A 16,068-nucleotide genomic window follows, 5' to 3' on the forward strand; every position below is an offset into this window, starting at 1 on the left:
TCCAAAAGGTTACCTAATCCTTGATCACTAATATTAAGCTCTGGAATTTTATTCTTCTTTTTGCATATAAATGTGTCATGTATTACAGCAGTATAACATATGAACTCCAAAAATGAAGTTCCAATTTGAAAAACTTGTGTAAGAGAGGCTAGAAAATTGTTCAGCCATTCTGTGACTGCAGCTCCTTTAGACTTAATCCCCCCTGGTCTGGGGGAAAGCCTCAGCTCACAGAGCATCACTGTCTGCCTTTCTCATTGATTTCTTCTATACCATCGAAGCAGAAAAATTTGTGATATTATAGAATATCCTGGGTCAAAAGGCCTTTCTCTCCTGCCTGTGGCAAGCCTCATGTTGCATGGCAATGAAGGAGCAAAGAGAAAAGGGCAGAAAGATCAAGAAAGTCCAAAAAAAAAAAAAAAAAGTCCATTCCAAAAAGTCCAAAAAGTGTAACAACTAAAGGTGAGTTCAAGATTTGCTTCAGAGCAGCTCTATTCTGCTCTTGGGTAACTGCTGCCTGCAACACCCAGTAGCTTTAAACAATCTGTCCTTGTAGAAAAGCAAGATCTAGTTTTTTGAATATACACCAACGCCTGCTGCTTGCTCTGCAACTAAGCCAGTTAAAAAGTGGGGAGGGTGGTTGAGCTGAGCCAAAACTCGTATTTTCGTTACATACAAAAGAAAAATATGAAGAAAAATGCTTAATGCTTAAGATGATGATGTTTAATATTATCATTATTATTGCATCCTGTTTAAGCTGTCCAAATATTTTCTGATCCGCTCCTACCATGCAGCTGTGCTACTTCAGCTCCTTATTTGTTCCCCTGGAATTTCACTTTCTCATTCCATGACCTTTATAAAAAGATTTACATAGTAAATACCTCTGCCAGCTTGATCCTTCAAAAACATCTGAACTATGTTTAAAAAAAAAAATGGTATGATTTCTTTTACTAGGTGATAGAGATTGAAGTTTGTTTCCTCTTGCCTTTTTTTTTTTTTTGCTTTGGCTACTCGAAAGACTATTTCTGCTCACCTACAAACCACTTCCTTTAGTATGTTTCCTCTCTACCCTGCTAATGACACAGTTCTTATTTCTCTATCTAAATGTTAATGATTCTACTGAATCTCTTATTATAACTTGCCTCAAATGATACCTTGAATATCTGTATGCTGGTGGAATATAATCAATAAAATGAAAGATTCTCACCATGCCTATAAAATATGTTCCTACCTTTCTTCACATTTAAAATATTCAGCTTTCCATACTGACTAAACTGAAAATGTTTCCTCACTTCTCCCATGGAAAACTAACTCTGAGATAGTGAGTGCTACGGGTTTGACCAAAAGAATGAAGTAAGAATGTTTCTGGAGGAACATGAAGGTCAGCGGCAAAATAAAAAATGTAAACGACAGAGCACTAAAATGGCATTCACAAAGTCCCAAAAATGAATCAAGACTATGAATGACTACTACACAAATACTTTCAGGATGAAATGCTGGAAAAGTCACAGCACTGATTAAGTTGCAAATGAATAACCGTTCATTGTGGAGGCTGGTAAAAACTTGTAAAGCACATGTCAAGACAAAAACTCTTCTATGGTATCCTTTATTTTTCCTGAGGGGTGGTTATTTTTGCTAGGGGTGGAGGTTGTTAATTCTTATAGGATATTAACAGAATTTCTAGTCCAAACTAAAAACTGGACGGCTAATTTTTTTTAAGGACACAAAGGCTTCACTTTTTTATTAAAAAAAAAAAAAAGTTTTGGCTGGTTTTATGCTGCTTCTGGTTCAACGAACCAATTTACTCAACTGAGTAAATCCCTATATGCAAACTGGGCTTCCCTTGTGGCTCAGATGGTAAAGAATCTGCCTGCAGTGAGGGAGACCTGGGTTTGATCCTTGGATTGGGAAGATCCCCTAGAGAAGGGAAAAGCTACCCACTCCTGTATTCTGGCCTGGAGAATTCCATGGATTGTATAGTCCATGGGGTCGAAAGGAGTTGGACACAACTGAGCGACTTTCACTTTCACTTTCTATATGTAAACAAGAGCTTGATTATCAAAACCCCAGATCCTTAATATTCTAGCAATTTAAACCTGCTAGATATGATGGCAATGCAAATGTAAGCTGTTGTGACAGACTAATTGTAGTTGATTTAACACCGTCTGAAAGATTCAGTCCATTAGCTATGGTCACAGTTAATATTAGTTTACGGTGGTTTTTCAAAACTAGCCTCCTGGCAACAAGGGGGAAAACCTCACAAAGGTTCCTGCTATTTCCCATGACCAAGCTGATGGAAAAAAAAACTGTAGACATACAAACTGAGTTCTGGAACACATGATAAAGTTTCATACATGTGTGTCATGACAGCAATGCAAACTGACCTCAAGATGCTCAGGTGGTCATTTACAGTGGGTGATAGAGCTGGACTTTCTCATTCACTTGGTTCACAGGCAGAGGCAATAAACGAAATGGATATGAAAAATAAAGACGATCTCTCTACATTTGTAACTGATTTGTAATTACTACTATTATTACTAGTTATTATGTGCTTTGTCCCAGGCATTGTGCTAAGCACTGTTTATATATATTGAAACGTAATGACTTGATCCTTGAAATAAGTCTATGAGGTAGTGCTTTTATTATTCTCGTTTTATAGATGAAGAAACAGAGAGGTTGAGCAATTTGCTTGTAGAGCAAGCAATGAATTAAACTCATGCCCTCTGGTTAGGGGGCCTTCCCTCAACATTGTTACCAAAGCCCCACCTGAATGTTTTTAACCACAGGGCATCCTGCATTCAGCAAAGCAGATCCATAAAACCCCCATTCCCTACAAATAACTAAACAAACATGCCAATAAATAAAAATACGTAAGAGCTCTTATGAGATATCCCTAAGTACCTTTGCCCATCCATTACTTCTCATTCACATCAAAAAAATGTTAATAATAATTTTAGAAAGATCATTTTATGTTAAAAAGAGACTGAAAGGAAGATGCTTAAGAGAGGAAGAGGAGAACTGTGGAGAATTCAAACCAGCTTACTACTGCTATCTGCTTCTGTTGTCAACTTTCTGCGACGCAAAATCCTTTCTAACTCAGTTTCACTGTTTTCAATGTGAAGGGATTTTAAGCTTCTTGAACTAGTGGATTTGTTAAGTGCCCCCTAAAGTGAAAACAAAACAAAAACAAAAAGGTTAATGTCTTAATACAATACACAAAAGAATATAAAAGTCAAACCACCCAAACATTACCAGATTTAAATGGAATTAGGAACTAAAAATGAATTTGCTCTGTATGTATTTTTAATGTACACATCTTTAACAACACATAGTGTTGGATCATTTAAGAAGACGCTACTGATGATGTAAGATGTCTCGCTTTCATATCAAAAGAACGGCACAAGAACACCTCTCGATGGGCTAACTATATGAAATTCAGTGGTGGGAAGGTACTTGCACATTGATGATTAAGATTCTGATGTGTGTTGATCGACCACGTGGAGAAGAGAACGGATATACTGAACTCACCTGAGAAGGTTATCTTGATATGGCAGCCACGAGTTACTGAACCCATATCCTTGCAGCACTGAAATATGTGGCTGATTCTTCAGAGAATGACCCTGGCTGCACACCTGGTGATAATGGTGTCGTGCTGCCAAAGGAGGCACAAAGTGCTCTCCGGTGGCTTACCCAAGGAAGTGCTGCACTGAACACACCATGACTTCATTGTGCAAGAGGGAAGGTCATAATCATACAGGGAGGCAAGGAACGGCCGGCACCGCCATGCCACACTGCTCAAAGGAGGAGGCGGGGAATGTATCAGTTAGGACCCAGAAGATGCTGAAGGAAAAACAAGACAAGGATGCCACAGAGCTAGGCTCCTGCTGAAAGCAGTGCTGACTTTCAAGAGGACTGAGAGAGACCCAGGGAGTGCTTCCCTGCCCTGCCTCCTCCAGGAAGTACAGAGGACAGCTATGGTTTTCTGGCCCCATTACTGGTCAAGTGTTTGTACAGAGCACTGGGTGATGCACTTCTCAGATTTAAGGGGTAAGGACTGAGCATCCCACCACCACAAGTGGTCCATTTTCTTTTCTAAGAAATGCCCATTATTTCTTCAAAATAGCCCTCCTCAGCTGTGCCACAGGCTTGTGGGGGAGCGGGGATTTATTAAAAAAAAAAAAAAAAAAAAACCAAAAAACAGTTGAACCACAATCTTCTGATCAGAGAAAATCAGAACCTCAAGTCAGGTATAACTTTCCAGACTTCATGGCAGAGTTGGAAAGCAGCCTTTGTCCACCAAGGCTAATAGGCCAGCCTTTGTCATCTCAGCTCACTGTGGGTTTGCCTTAATCCTGCTCCCTGCCCCCTGCCAACTTCCTGAAGGATTCTAAGAATCCGACTGGCTAAAATGGTAACTCATGTTTCTTCTTTAGCCTATAAAACAGAAAAAGTAGCTTGTAAAATTAGGTAGTTGCAAATCTCACATGATATAGGATATTTACTATGCTGTTTTGTTTACAAAGGTGTTTTTCTCCACCTAACAGCACAAAGTTACAGAAAAGCAGTCTGTTGTCACAGGAAATTGATAAGATTAGGAGATTATAGTCTTCTGCTGTTTGGCTAGCTAACCAAAACTGATGTGTAAAATACATAAGGCTCACATTTTAATCAGGCATCTAACATTTTCCCTCTGGAAGAACCTCTTTCTCCTCTTGATTTATTGCAAAAATTCATAAAATACATTAAAGGAAAATCATATTACATGTAACACTATAATTATTTTATAATTTTCAAAAATCAGATAATTTTATTTAACAGTTAATGAGGATCTATACCCACTCATCGAAGAGTTACACAGTAAGGCAGGATTGACACTGATAAGGTAATGAAAACAGAACTAAAACCAACTTAGATAAAATTTGTTTAATGTATTAGAAAAAATATTCCCAAATCATTTGTGCTGAAAATTTTTAAAAAGTTGTATCATTTGTAAACAGAAAAACTCATGGCCATTACTATTAAAATCACTCATCAAACTATGAGTGATATGCAATTTGATATTCAAATTATTTGAATATCAAGGACATTCTGCATGCTATTTCCAATGGCTGGAGTTAATTCAAGAAAAAGTTATGTGTCTGTGTATGTACATGTACATACCCATACACTGTCCAGGGACATCTTTTATTGAAGAATTTATCTTTCACAATATTCTCTATTTTTGTTTGCATAAAAGCATTATTTCCCCAAACTCCTGACTGTGGCGAGCTACCCTCTCATCACACCTGATACTTGAAGGAATCCATTTTCCAAGCTCTAATCCTTGAATTCCCAACTTCTTTCTCCATTCACTGACTGAGACGGTTGATTCAGTTAATATCTGAGCAAACTTTAAATATGGAGGCAATTCTGGAGGAAAGGTTTCTGCACTGATCTCAACCGACATGATCCAGGAGCTCAGCTAATAAAGTATTGAGATTGTCTTAATTATCTATTTATATTATAATCATAAAATTAGAGAATCAGAAATTACCACAGAGTACATACAATTCCTTCACAGAGAAAAGAATCCCTAGGGGTTTGGGGCCAGGTCCCACAGTAAGTGGGTAATAGGGCTGAACCTTGAACTTGGCTTTTCTAATTTCTAGAACAGTATTCTGTTTGTACTTCAAGCCACTTTCATCATTTACCAGTTTTAACATATTACTGACTGGGAGATTTTGCAAAAATTAATGCCAGTGGCCAGTGATTTGTTATGTAAGTGAATACTGAAACGTCTCTAGTCAATAAATTGTTAATCTTCATGTTAGTTAAACGTTCATAAAACTGACAAATCTAATTGTCAGGGAGTAATTTGACATAAACTCATAATGTTCAAAAAGACCTAAAAGAGAATTTTTTAAAAGCTGGTTTTGTCTCTTTGATTTAGAGGCAACTGAACTTGAGAGGAGACTTTCAGATTAATTTCTACTGATTCATTCTTTGGAAATCATCATTTTCACTTAAGAGTGGCTTTTAAATAGCTGGGGTGGCTCCAGAGATTTCCAAAACCCTTGTGTGACTATGAGAAGTGAACTGTATATATTTCTATCCACGGACTATACAACTTTAAAAATTAAGTGCAAACAGACTTGGAAAAGTAAGTTCAGTCAGCACTGAGACTTTTAAAAGTTGACCTGAAAAGTGTACAAAAGAGTGAGGTTTTCCAGCTCCACAAAACATGAGATGTGTTTTTTACCCATGTGCTAAGTTTCAGCAGTAGGCTTACAACTCAGGTCACCTTCATTTCAGCAAAAACACCTGAACACTGAGCTCATTCTTGATTTCTGTTCAGGAACAGAACTGAACCCAGCGCTTCTGGGTTTCTTGGTATCTCTTGGTACCAGTGCTCACTTTCCACTTCAGTCCACAATCAGCAGACTTTTCATGTTCTTTTCATGCTTGTTTCTCACATGCCACAACTGTGAGGTTGGTGGAACTAACTCCTAATAGTCTGAACTCCAGCAGGAAGCACCAATAGAGCCCCACCTGATGGGGCAGGGCGGAGGGGGGCCCTTCGTTTCTGTCCTAAAAGAAGTTGTATGGTGTCTTGGCTCAAGGTGACTAGGAGTTCCAAGTGATCCATCAGCCCTCAAAGACAACTTCTATAGTGATAGTGCAAAGTTGCCATTTGGGCAGAGGAAAGTAGGGGAGGGCATCTTGAGTTCCACTTCTTAAAAATGTAAAGAAAAGAATAACAGCTGTTAGCGATACACATTAATACCACGTAAGGAAGGGAAATCTAATGATAAATCCAGGGCAAAAGAGGATGGGGGCAACCTGCAGAAAAGAAAGATGTTTTGACAGTTTTTATAATTTGCAAATTATTCCACAAAAATCTGTTCATGAATTTCTCTCCTTGAAGTGGCACAAAACTATAGTGAGTATGAGTGTCTAGTGAACATTACCTTTAAAAGCAATGCTGTGATTCAGTAAACTTGCTACCATCCAGCATTAGCAGGAAGTGGGATAGCTTGGGTAATCAAATATCACGTGTCTCATGTCGATGACTGATTTTTTCAATAAACCTAATTTTAACAAACTGAGTGCAGTTTACCTTTTCACTGAGGATCAGAACTATAACCCTAGAACCTTGGAATGCCCTGACGGCATCTTTATGAACAAGAATTAACAGTATAATGTAGAGACAACAAAGAAGACCATCATAGGGCACCCTCCTTAGCAGAACACTGGATAACAAAATGTTCTCACCAAAGAAACCATTAGATAATAACCGCCTAGCTTTTCAAAGATTTTAATACTTTATTCTGCAGGGAGGCCACCACTGCTAAGCCAGCATTGCATACCTCTCATGAGTACTAATTCCACTCACCTAAAAACTACAGCAAACTAATTAAGCCATTCTGAGTTAAGTCTACTGTTTCATGCTTGATGAAAATAATTTTGTTTACCACAATTATGTGGATGTCTGCATGCAATGCATAATTAGCGCAGTAACAACAAACATGGGAATATTAGCTCTGTACCTCCGCCCCCATGTTTGTTGACTTACTGTGCATAATAACTGGTATTGAGACTGTAACGGGATCTGAGAATAGAGCTCTTAGCATCTGAAACATTTTCTAAGTGAGGCGTTTGTCTCTGACAGAAACTGTTGGACAGGACAGTATTCATTTATTCTGTTGGCAAAAGCTCAGACTTTGGAAAGAAGAAATATGACTAGAGATGGGCATTAAGCATGTTCTCCAATGGGTGTGAATTACTTTCAGAGAATGAAATCAGTAACATAAAGAAAGGAACTTTTATTTTATTCTTCAATTTACGATCAGATGCCTTTTTTTTAAACTGTGAGGGAAGCAGACTATGACTCTGATGCTAACACATTTGGGTAGAAGCTCGGATTTATATCTAGGTGCCAAGAATTCTGCTTTCAGTCTCCAAAGTTACCATTCATGTGAGATACTACTACACAATAAACTGTTGTTTTCTACTATACTTATTGTAGATTTACTTATAAATAAATCTACTATAATCTATATAGATTTACTTATAAGATTATCTACTATATTTATAAGACATCTATCTACTATATTTATAATATATATACTATATTTTTGGTATCAGTAAGCATCTGCTGATTCTCCCATCTGGCCAGACACTTTATCTTCATGCTGCAGGGCAAGGATTGGAGGTCAAGAACAGGAGACAATGATTTGGGGGGAAGTGTACCCATCCTTTTAGAACAGAAACAGCAGAGTACTGACACATTATTAACACACCCAATGCAGGAGTCCACGGCACAATCGAGCAAACTATCACAAGTAATGGGGCTTCTTGTAAACGGAACTAAAATATATCAAAACCAATTATTCATCAAAATAGAGTTTAAAAATATTCTTCCATTTTCCCATTAACTAACTGAGATCTATTCTTACCAGCATTCCTTTTAGTTCATTCACTGCACTTTCAGAGCCTTTTGCAGATTCCGGCTACAAGTTTAAAAAGAAGAAAAACAACTGAGTAATTCGGTTTTAAAATACCAAACAAAGATTTTTACACGGCAAAGTGTTGGTAACTTATATTATATTGACTATGTGTTTTAATAATTAGGCTGATGTCTAACAGTTAGGAAAAAAATATTACACATGTTAGTGCTCCCGAGGGCGCAGTTAAACAGAAAATTAGAGACGCTAGTCAAAGCATAAGGACTCGAGCCACTATTCGTCTACATGTTTTGTTACTTCTTGTTATCATCACATAAAGAAAAGATTTGGTAAACATTAAATTTCGAAGATTTAATTCCAAATGATTCAGAACATTTTACAACAAACTTTGCTCCACTCTCATTGCTGGACTTGAGCCAGCAAGGGAGGACCAGGAAAGTAGCAGTGCAGAGCAGAAAGCAAGCGACAGGGCAGAAAACCTCTCAGCTCCATCAGCTCCAGGCGAGGCCAGCTCAGAGGCCTGGGAGGTCTCGTCTCACCAATTTCATAACAGGGATCAGCAAAGAACCCAGATTATAGGAGAACGTTAGCATCACTGGCTCTCAAAGCAGTAAAAGACCTCAGAGCATGTGTAGTCCAAGCACTTCATCTTTTTTAAAAAAATATTTATTTGTTTATTTGGCTGTGCCAGGTCTTTGCTGTAGCATGTGGGATCTAGCTCCCTGACCAGGGATCGAACCCAGGCCCCCTGCATTGGAGGTGTGGAGTCTTAGCCACGGACCACCAGGGGAAGTCCCTACTTCATCTTATTTATGAGGAAAGTTTCACCTTGAGGAATTCTGTATTTGAGGCAGGTGTCTTGACGACAAGTCCAGCTCTCATCTGGCAACACCCTGAATAAAATCATTTGAAATGAAGTTCTGGGTAACACTTGCCTGCCCCACCATACCTAACAGTTTCTGTGGACCGCTCAACTGATTTAACAGGAGGAAAATTTGTTCATGAGGCCCTCAATGAAAAGACTGAAAAAAAAAAAAAAGAAATCTCTGATTTTCCTTATACCACTTCCGTTCACAAAGGATAGAGGTAAAACCTGCAAGTCACAGTGAAAGGGATCCCTCAGGCCTCTCATTCCTAGAAAAGAGGCCAGGCTAATCTTACATCAAGAAATGGGAGGTGATTCATTGCAACCTATAATCCTTTCCTCTCAAAAGGTAATAAAAGAATAAGATCCTATTCCAAGTTTTTAAAATTGTACAGTCAGAAAAAGTGTGTGGAGGGGTGGTTTGCTCATCATGTACAAATTAGACTAAGGCATCTGATTTTCAGAGCCTCAGTTTTCTGTGACATATACATGCCATCGGTGCCAGTCAAAAGCTCTAAGACACTAATTTTAACCACACCAGCACCACCAACAGCATCAAGGAATTCAGTAATGTGCAGTTAAATGAGTACCCTCAAGGCAGGCCTGACTTGCAGGTAAACTGTTTGGTGAGAAGTTACGACTTTTGAACAAATGCCCTGGCTACAGGCATACTCAAAGGTGCTGCTATGCCATTCAAGTTGCCCTCTGACTGCACAAGCTTTCTACAGCTTGGACTGTATACTCTCACGACTGGTGACATATCAGGGAAGCACTGATGGTTCTGGGGCAAGAAGTGTGGACTGCGGCATGCGGTGACCATTTGTTTTAAAGGTTACAGACCAGGTCATTCAGCACTATATCTACACAGTTTAATGATTACCAGCAAAAAAAAAAAAAAAAAAAAAGTTTTCCACTGATCCTTGTTCAGGTGCTTTCCAGATTTTGAATTGACATTAAATAATGTGTAACTGTTGAAAGAGCCACGGCATGAAAGAAAAAGGACACAGTGATATTCTGAAAATGAAAGTACATACAGAACACTGATTGCTTACGATTTAAGAAGTTTTCAACATTTTTCTAATTTTGTTTCTTTTATGACACTGCATTTTTCCTCTAGTAATAATTTGGGTTTGCTATTCTTTCCCAAATAGCTGTGACATGAAAGCCATAAAAATGTATTATTCTCTTTCTAAGGTTCTACTTAGACCCTGCATTTTAAAGTGTTTTCACATTTTATTCCATTTGACCCTGCTGACAACTGTGTGAGTCACAGATGGTATTCCAAGCAGAAGAAGGCTGGGAAGCTGGGTGACTCACGTGCAAGTACCCAACTCCAACAACAGTGTTCTTCACTCACTAGACACTGGCACTGGGTGCTTACACACTCAGCTTCTCGTCGCTTTCAGAGCACCAGCATAGGACTGAATTACTCTCCATAGCTGGCTGAAGCTGCACGAGATGTAAATCCTCTCTTGGAATGAAATATTCATTCCCTCTGCCCAGCCCCCTCCCCGTGGACCGCCCACACCATGGCTATTTCTGTCTTGCCCAGTGATCTTGTCTGCTGGTGACAAAGAGGCAACTTTAAAAGCCCAGCAGAATTTCTAATGAACAGTCATGACACTCGAGAACAATGAAGCAGCTGAAGAGGAGGCATCCTTGAGAGTGAGAAAGAACCACAAAGTTCAGTTTAAAAGAAGAGGAAGAGGAAAGAGAACTTTGCTAATACCTTATTTGAGTGACGAAAGAAAAAAACATTTTTCAAGAAAAATGTCAAAAGCTCTATGATTGGGTCTATTTGAATAGGACAGACATACAGGGAACAGGAAAAGTTCTGAATTAGACGCTGGGTGCTTGCATAGTCCTGGAGCTTGATTGGGTCTGTTTGAATAGGACAGACATACAGGGGATGGGAAAAGTTCTGAATTAGAAGCTGAGTGCTTGCACAGTCCTGGAGCTCACTGCGGTCTAGTTTAGAATATATAGATTTATAATGAGTTTCTCCTTGAAGTGACCTGGAGTGGGTTTGTGAAATTAATGAGGACAATCTTCTAAACCTATTTTTCAAAAGCTGCCTGAGGTCTGTTCTGATATTATTATCCTCAACACACTGAAAAGAAGCCCCAGGAAGGCAAGAATCTTTGTCTCTTGTTTACTGCTTTATTCCCAGTGCCTAAGATAGTACCTGGCACATAGCAGATACTCAATAAATATTTGTTGTGTTATACTGTCTCTTTCAAGTAGATGGCAGCACCCTGCAATCACAGGACTTTGGGGTTGGCCAAAAGTTCATCTGGGTTTCCCGTAAGAGCTTATAGGAAATCTAAACGAACTTTCTGGCCAACCCCATACTTCCTGGAGTGTCCGAGGTTTACCATGAGTCAAACAGAGTCCTCCCAAAACGTGCTTTCATGGAAGCAAATGTTTTTATGACACATTATCCTTAACCTCAGATTTGATAGTCAATTCTGATGTAGCTTTCATCAAATTTTACATTTGAAAAAAGAAACATCAAGGGGGAAAAGCATCTAGTCATTCCATACCTTTGCACTGGGCCTAGCTGTCTGATTAACCGGTCTGAGATGAACACCCTTTTTGATTCTGTCCATCATCTCTTCAACCGCTTGCCGCTTCAGGTCTGTGACTTCTTCAGCTATTCAAAAAACATACACGTAAATCATCTTATGTTACAAGAAAACAACTACTTCCTGCTTCTGGGGACTTGGAAAGATTGTAATTAACTGCGTAATTAACCACAGTCATTTTTCAGACAGAGTCACAAAACACCAATAATTTACTAAGGTTTAACAGCTCCCAGGTAGCAGTATGTTTTCAATAAAAAACCTTTTAATAAGCAGTTTGCTTTGAGAAATAAGAGTTATAAAACTTAAGGTCTAATTTTTAGCCTGGAAATCAATATTGGCTCATCTACGTTAAACAAAGCCGATTTTGTTCCACTTTGTCAACGTAATAATAGACCTGGATCTCTCCAGGTACTCAAAAATCCAATTTTGTACCTAACTCCAAATAATCATTCACCTTTGCCTCAGAGATATTTTTGTAATTTGTAGTATAACCTATGTAAAAGAAATTAGCCCAAAGCAGGAATAATCATCGAAAAGCCCATTAGAAAATAAAGGATCAAAGAGATCTTTTTACCTGTTGGAAGAAATCCAGTCAGAAGATGAGCAGCAAATAGATAAAATCTATTTTTAAACTGTCATCTTTTGTTTAGAAATCACATGGGAAGGAAACATTTAAACAAACCTTTTCAAGTCTTTTAAAACTGTCAATGTGAAAGAAAACATACATACAGAAATGACTGCAACTAAGTAATTAGATTTGATAAAAATAATTCAGGGTCTATAGTTTAATCTTTATACTCTTTTGCTGCAAAAACAATAAAGCTGTGGAAAAATGTATCAAATAGATAAATACAACTGAGATGAACTAAGACTTGTTTGTCAGAATAGCGAAATTTGTCTCTTGCAGGACAGCTTGACCAAAAGCACTGAATCATTTTGGAACATTTATCACTATTCATGCAGCTCTAGATGTGTTTATCTGCAGCTAAATCATTGCATCCACTACATTTAAGTTTAAATATCTCACAAAGACCCTCCAATTAGCAACCTGAATGGACTCCACACTGTGGGGCAGTCATATGGTGGACACCCAGCAAGTATCTACCTATTGATGGACTTGCCAAAAGTTCAGGCTTCAAATGGCCTCCATAGTTTTACTATTTGAGCAGAAATAATTACACCTCAAAAGGATGGCTTCTAAATGTAGGCAATCACAATTACTTATATATCCCTCAGCTAATTCACAGCGGTGTCAGGCTTTGTGCTAAGGAGGCCTAAATCAGGGCTTCTTTTACTGCTACATGCAGACTTCACTCTAACTCAGAGGAGCTACTCCTCTTACCCAAGCTGGTGGAAGAGGAGGGTGGGAGCGACACAGAGAATGCAGAAGGATTCATCATCCTCTATCTGCAATATCACAGTGACTGGACCACAGCTACATCCACCTCATAACCCAGGTTTTCTCACACAGTCCTGATTTCAAATAGTGTTTGGGCATCCTCATAAGCCACTGAAAAGCTGGGAATTCAGATTTCTCAGTATCCAAACAGCCATTTTACAGTTCTAGAAGTCAAAAACCTATCTTTTGCCAGACAACATGGGAGACATGGCACCAAAGTGAGAACGCACCCACCAACAGATGGATGACGAAACTGCAGACGGATCAACTATGTGCCCTTAAGCAGTATATTCTAGGGCCACCTCTGCTGATGGCTCACGAACATCAACAAGGGGACAGACAAAAAAATTACTATGAATAGAAATTCATTCACTCACTCACTCATTCACCAACTCCCTCATTCACTATCTAAATACCTCTTGCACATCACACCGTGCTTTTGCTGACCCTTTTCAGAAAGAGAGGAAGTAAGACCCAGATCTGTCATTCAAGTACCTGGTGTGGGTATGGAATTTATTCCTGGGAATTAAAAAAAAAAAAAGTCTTCAAAAAACATTTGATTTTCAGAAAGGCTGCCATTTTGAGTAAGACTGGGGAAGAGCCACACAGCAACGGGAACACCGCCTACAAACAGATTAGCACACTGTAAGGAATGATTGAAACCCAATTAAATGCACCATACAAAAACTAATTAAGGCAGACAGATGGAGAATTATGGTCAACACCATTCAGATCTGCTGCAGCATCTAACATAGCAGGAATTTAAAGTAGTTTCTTATTTTTGCTTGCCAGAATCATAGTGATAATTCAGAGAAGTGCCACTATCTGCATTGTGTACAGATGATAAACCAGGCTTGAATGTCTCAGTCTTTTTCAAATGTAAAGGCTTAATTGGTCTTAAGGAAAAGAAATCATTCTGATCAGATTCCCTACTCAGGCACAATACAAGGCTTGGTTAGCTACACAAGCTCTCTCTCTCACCAACCCTGTTTTTGAACTAGCAAAAAGCAATCTACACGAACTTCTGAACTATTAAGCAGTTCTAATAAATCTGCAAGAATCACCTACAGAGAGCTCATGGTATGTTTTGTAATTCTTTTCTGCAATCACACAGTTGGTAATTGTCTCACAAAAGCATGTAATCAGGGGGACAATAGAAATATGCAGGATACTGGAGATTAAAGAAAAGGGACAAACGAAGACAAGGGGTGTAATGTTATTGAACTGCCACAGGAAAATAAAATCAAATGTTCTTTGAGTTAGTGCTTCAAGGTCAGTCTTAGATCAGAAAGCTACATGTAATTAATTGAGGCTTACATTTTAAGACCCACTTGAAAAATAAGTTAGTTCTTCAAAAAAAAAAAAAGACTCACAGACAAAACCACTACATTATTGCTCAGTAAAACCTTTTGTTACTACCTAGAGGAAACTAAAATGAATTTCTAAATTTCACCGGTTTACTTTTCTCTTTCGATAACATTTTTTAAAGGCATTTAAAAAATCTTATGTCATCATGAGGTACAAAATTTCTAAAGAACACGTCATGGTTGAATAACTGTGGATTTGACCTACGATCATAAAGTTAAGAAAATTTCCTTAATGACAATGATCACAAGAGTCTGCCAAATGAGGACTTCTTCCCTTCATGGTGGTTGGTACCGTGTCTGTATTTTTCTGCTTAACGTTTTGAGTATTTTCTATGTTCTGGGCACTACTCTAAATACTTTACGTGTGGTGAGACTCGTAATTCTCAGAACAATCCCATGAAATAGAAACTATTATTCCCATTCTACAGATTAGCAAACTGAGGTAAGACAATACCAACAAGTTAAGTGACCTAAATATCAAATACGATAAAGAGCAAGCATACCTCTCAAATCTCAGAACCTGTTCAATAAATGCACTCTTATCAAAATAAGAGTTATTAACTGTATGTAATGCTTTCTTGTATTGAGATCTTACGACTACTTCTAAAATATTTCACAGGCCTTTCCTACAATCAAGCTTTTTAAGAGTCATAACCTAGCAAGAAATGCTTCTCCATTCCAAAATGGAACAGCAGACTGACTGTATAGTAAAAGCCATAATATGACGCTAATGCAGGAAAACACCGTGACAGCAGGGCTGGTTCCTTCGTTATAAATGCAAACTCCAAAGTGTCTCAGCTGACCCCAGTGTGTGACGCTCTACATCCATTCATAATGCATTTGATCACTGTCCATTCAATGACAGTTTTTAGCGCAAATGATTAACAAGACACTATAGACAACTACCTTGCCAGACAAAGTATGGATATGGTACCTATCATTAAGGCAATATGATTTTAGGATGGCTTCAGTCTAAAAGTCTCTTGGGCAATGCCTTAATATCTAAGTAACTACTGAGATTCCCTAAGTAACAAGTCAATAGCTCAAGGATGAGGAAGAAAATGCTGCCATATTTCATGAATTGTAAATGAAATATCATTTGCTTAAGGAAACTGCATGGTTTCTAATACTTGGAGTTAGTAAGTTCCAGAACACTTTTATTTTAAATTTAAGTGTGCTGCTGAGGTTCATCAGTTCAGTTCAGTCACTCAGTCATGTCCAACTCTTGGTGACTCCATGCCAGGCTTCCCTGTCCATCACCAACTCCAGGAGCTTGCTCAATCTCATGTCCATCAAGTCAGGGATACCATCCAACCATCTCCTCCTCTGTCGTCCCCTTCTCCTCCTGCCTTCAATCTTTCCCAGTATCAGGGTCTTTTCTAATGAGTCAGTTCTTCACATCAGGTGGCCA

General features: G+C 38.5%; 1 protein-coding gene across 2 annotated transcripts in view; it reads right to left on the minus strand.

The window, feature by feature from the left end:
- The window catches only part of SHTN1 (shootin 1), a 113,990-nt gene that overhangs the window by 19,310 nt on the left and 78,612 nt on the right, over window positions 1-16,068 (minus strand). For both annotated transcript variants that reach the window (XM_069567572.1, XM_069567571.1), the window contains exons 13-15: window positions 11,850-11,959; window positions 8,433-8,486; window positions 3,041-3,161 (exon numbers count right to left, since the gene is read on the minus strand). In XM_069567572.1, coding sequence (XP_069423673.1) covers window positions 3,041-3,161; window positions 8,433-8,486; window positions 11,850-11,959 — 285 coding nt within the window. The remainder of the gene's footprint in view (window positions 1-3,040; window positions 3,162-8,432; window positions 8,487-11,849; window positions 11,960-16,068) is intronic.

This window comes from Ovis canadensis, chromosome 22, assembly GCF_042477335.2.
Source record: "Ovis canadensis isolate MfBH-ARS-UI-01 breed Bighorn chromosome 22, ARS-UI_OviCan_v2, whole genome shotgun sequence".
NCBI classification, from domain to species: domain Eukaryota; kingdom Metazoa; phylum Chordata; class Mammalia; order Artiodactyla; family Bovidae; genus Ovis; species Ovis canadensis.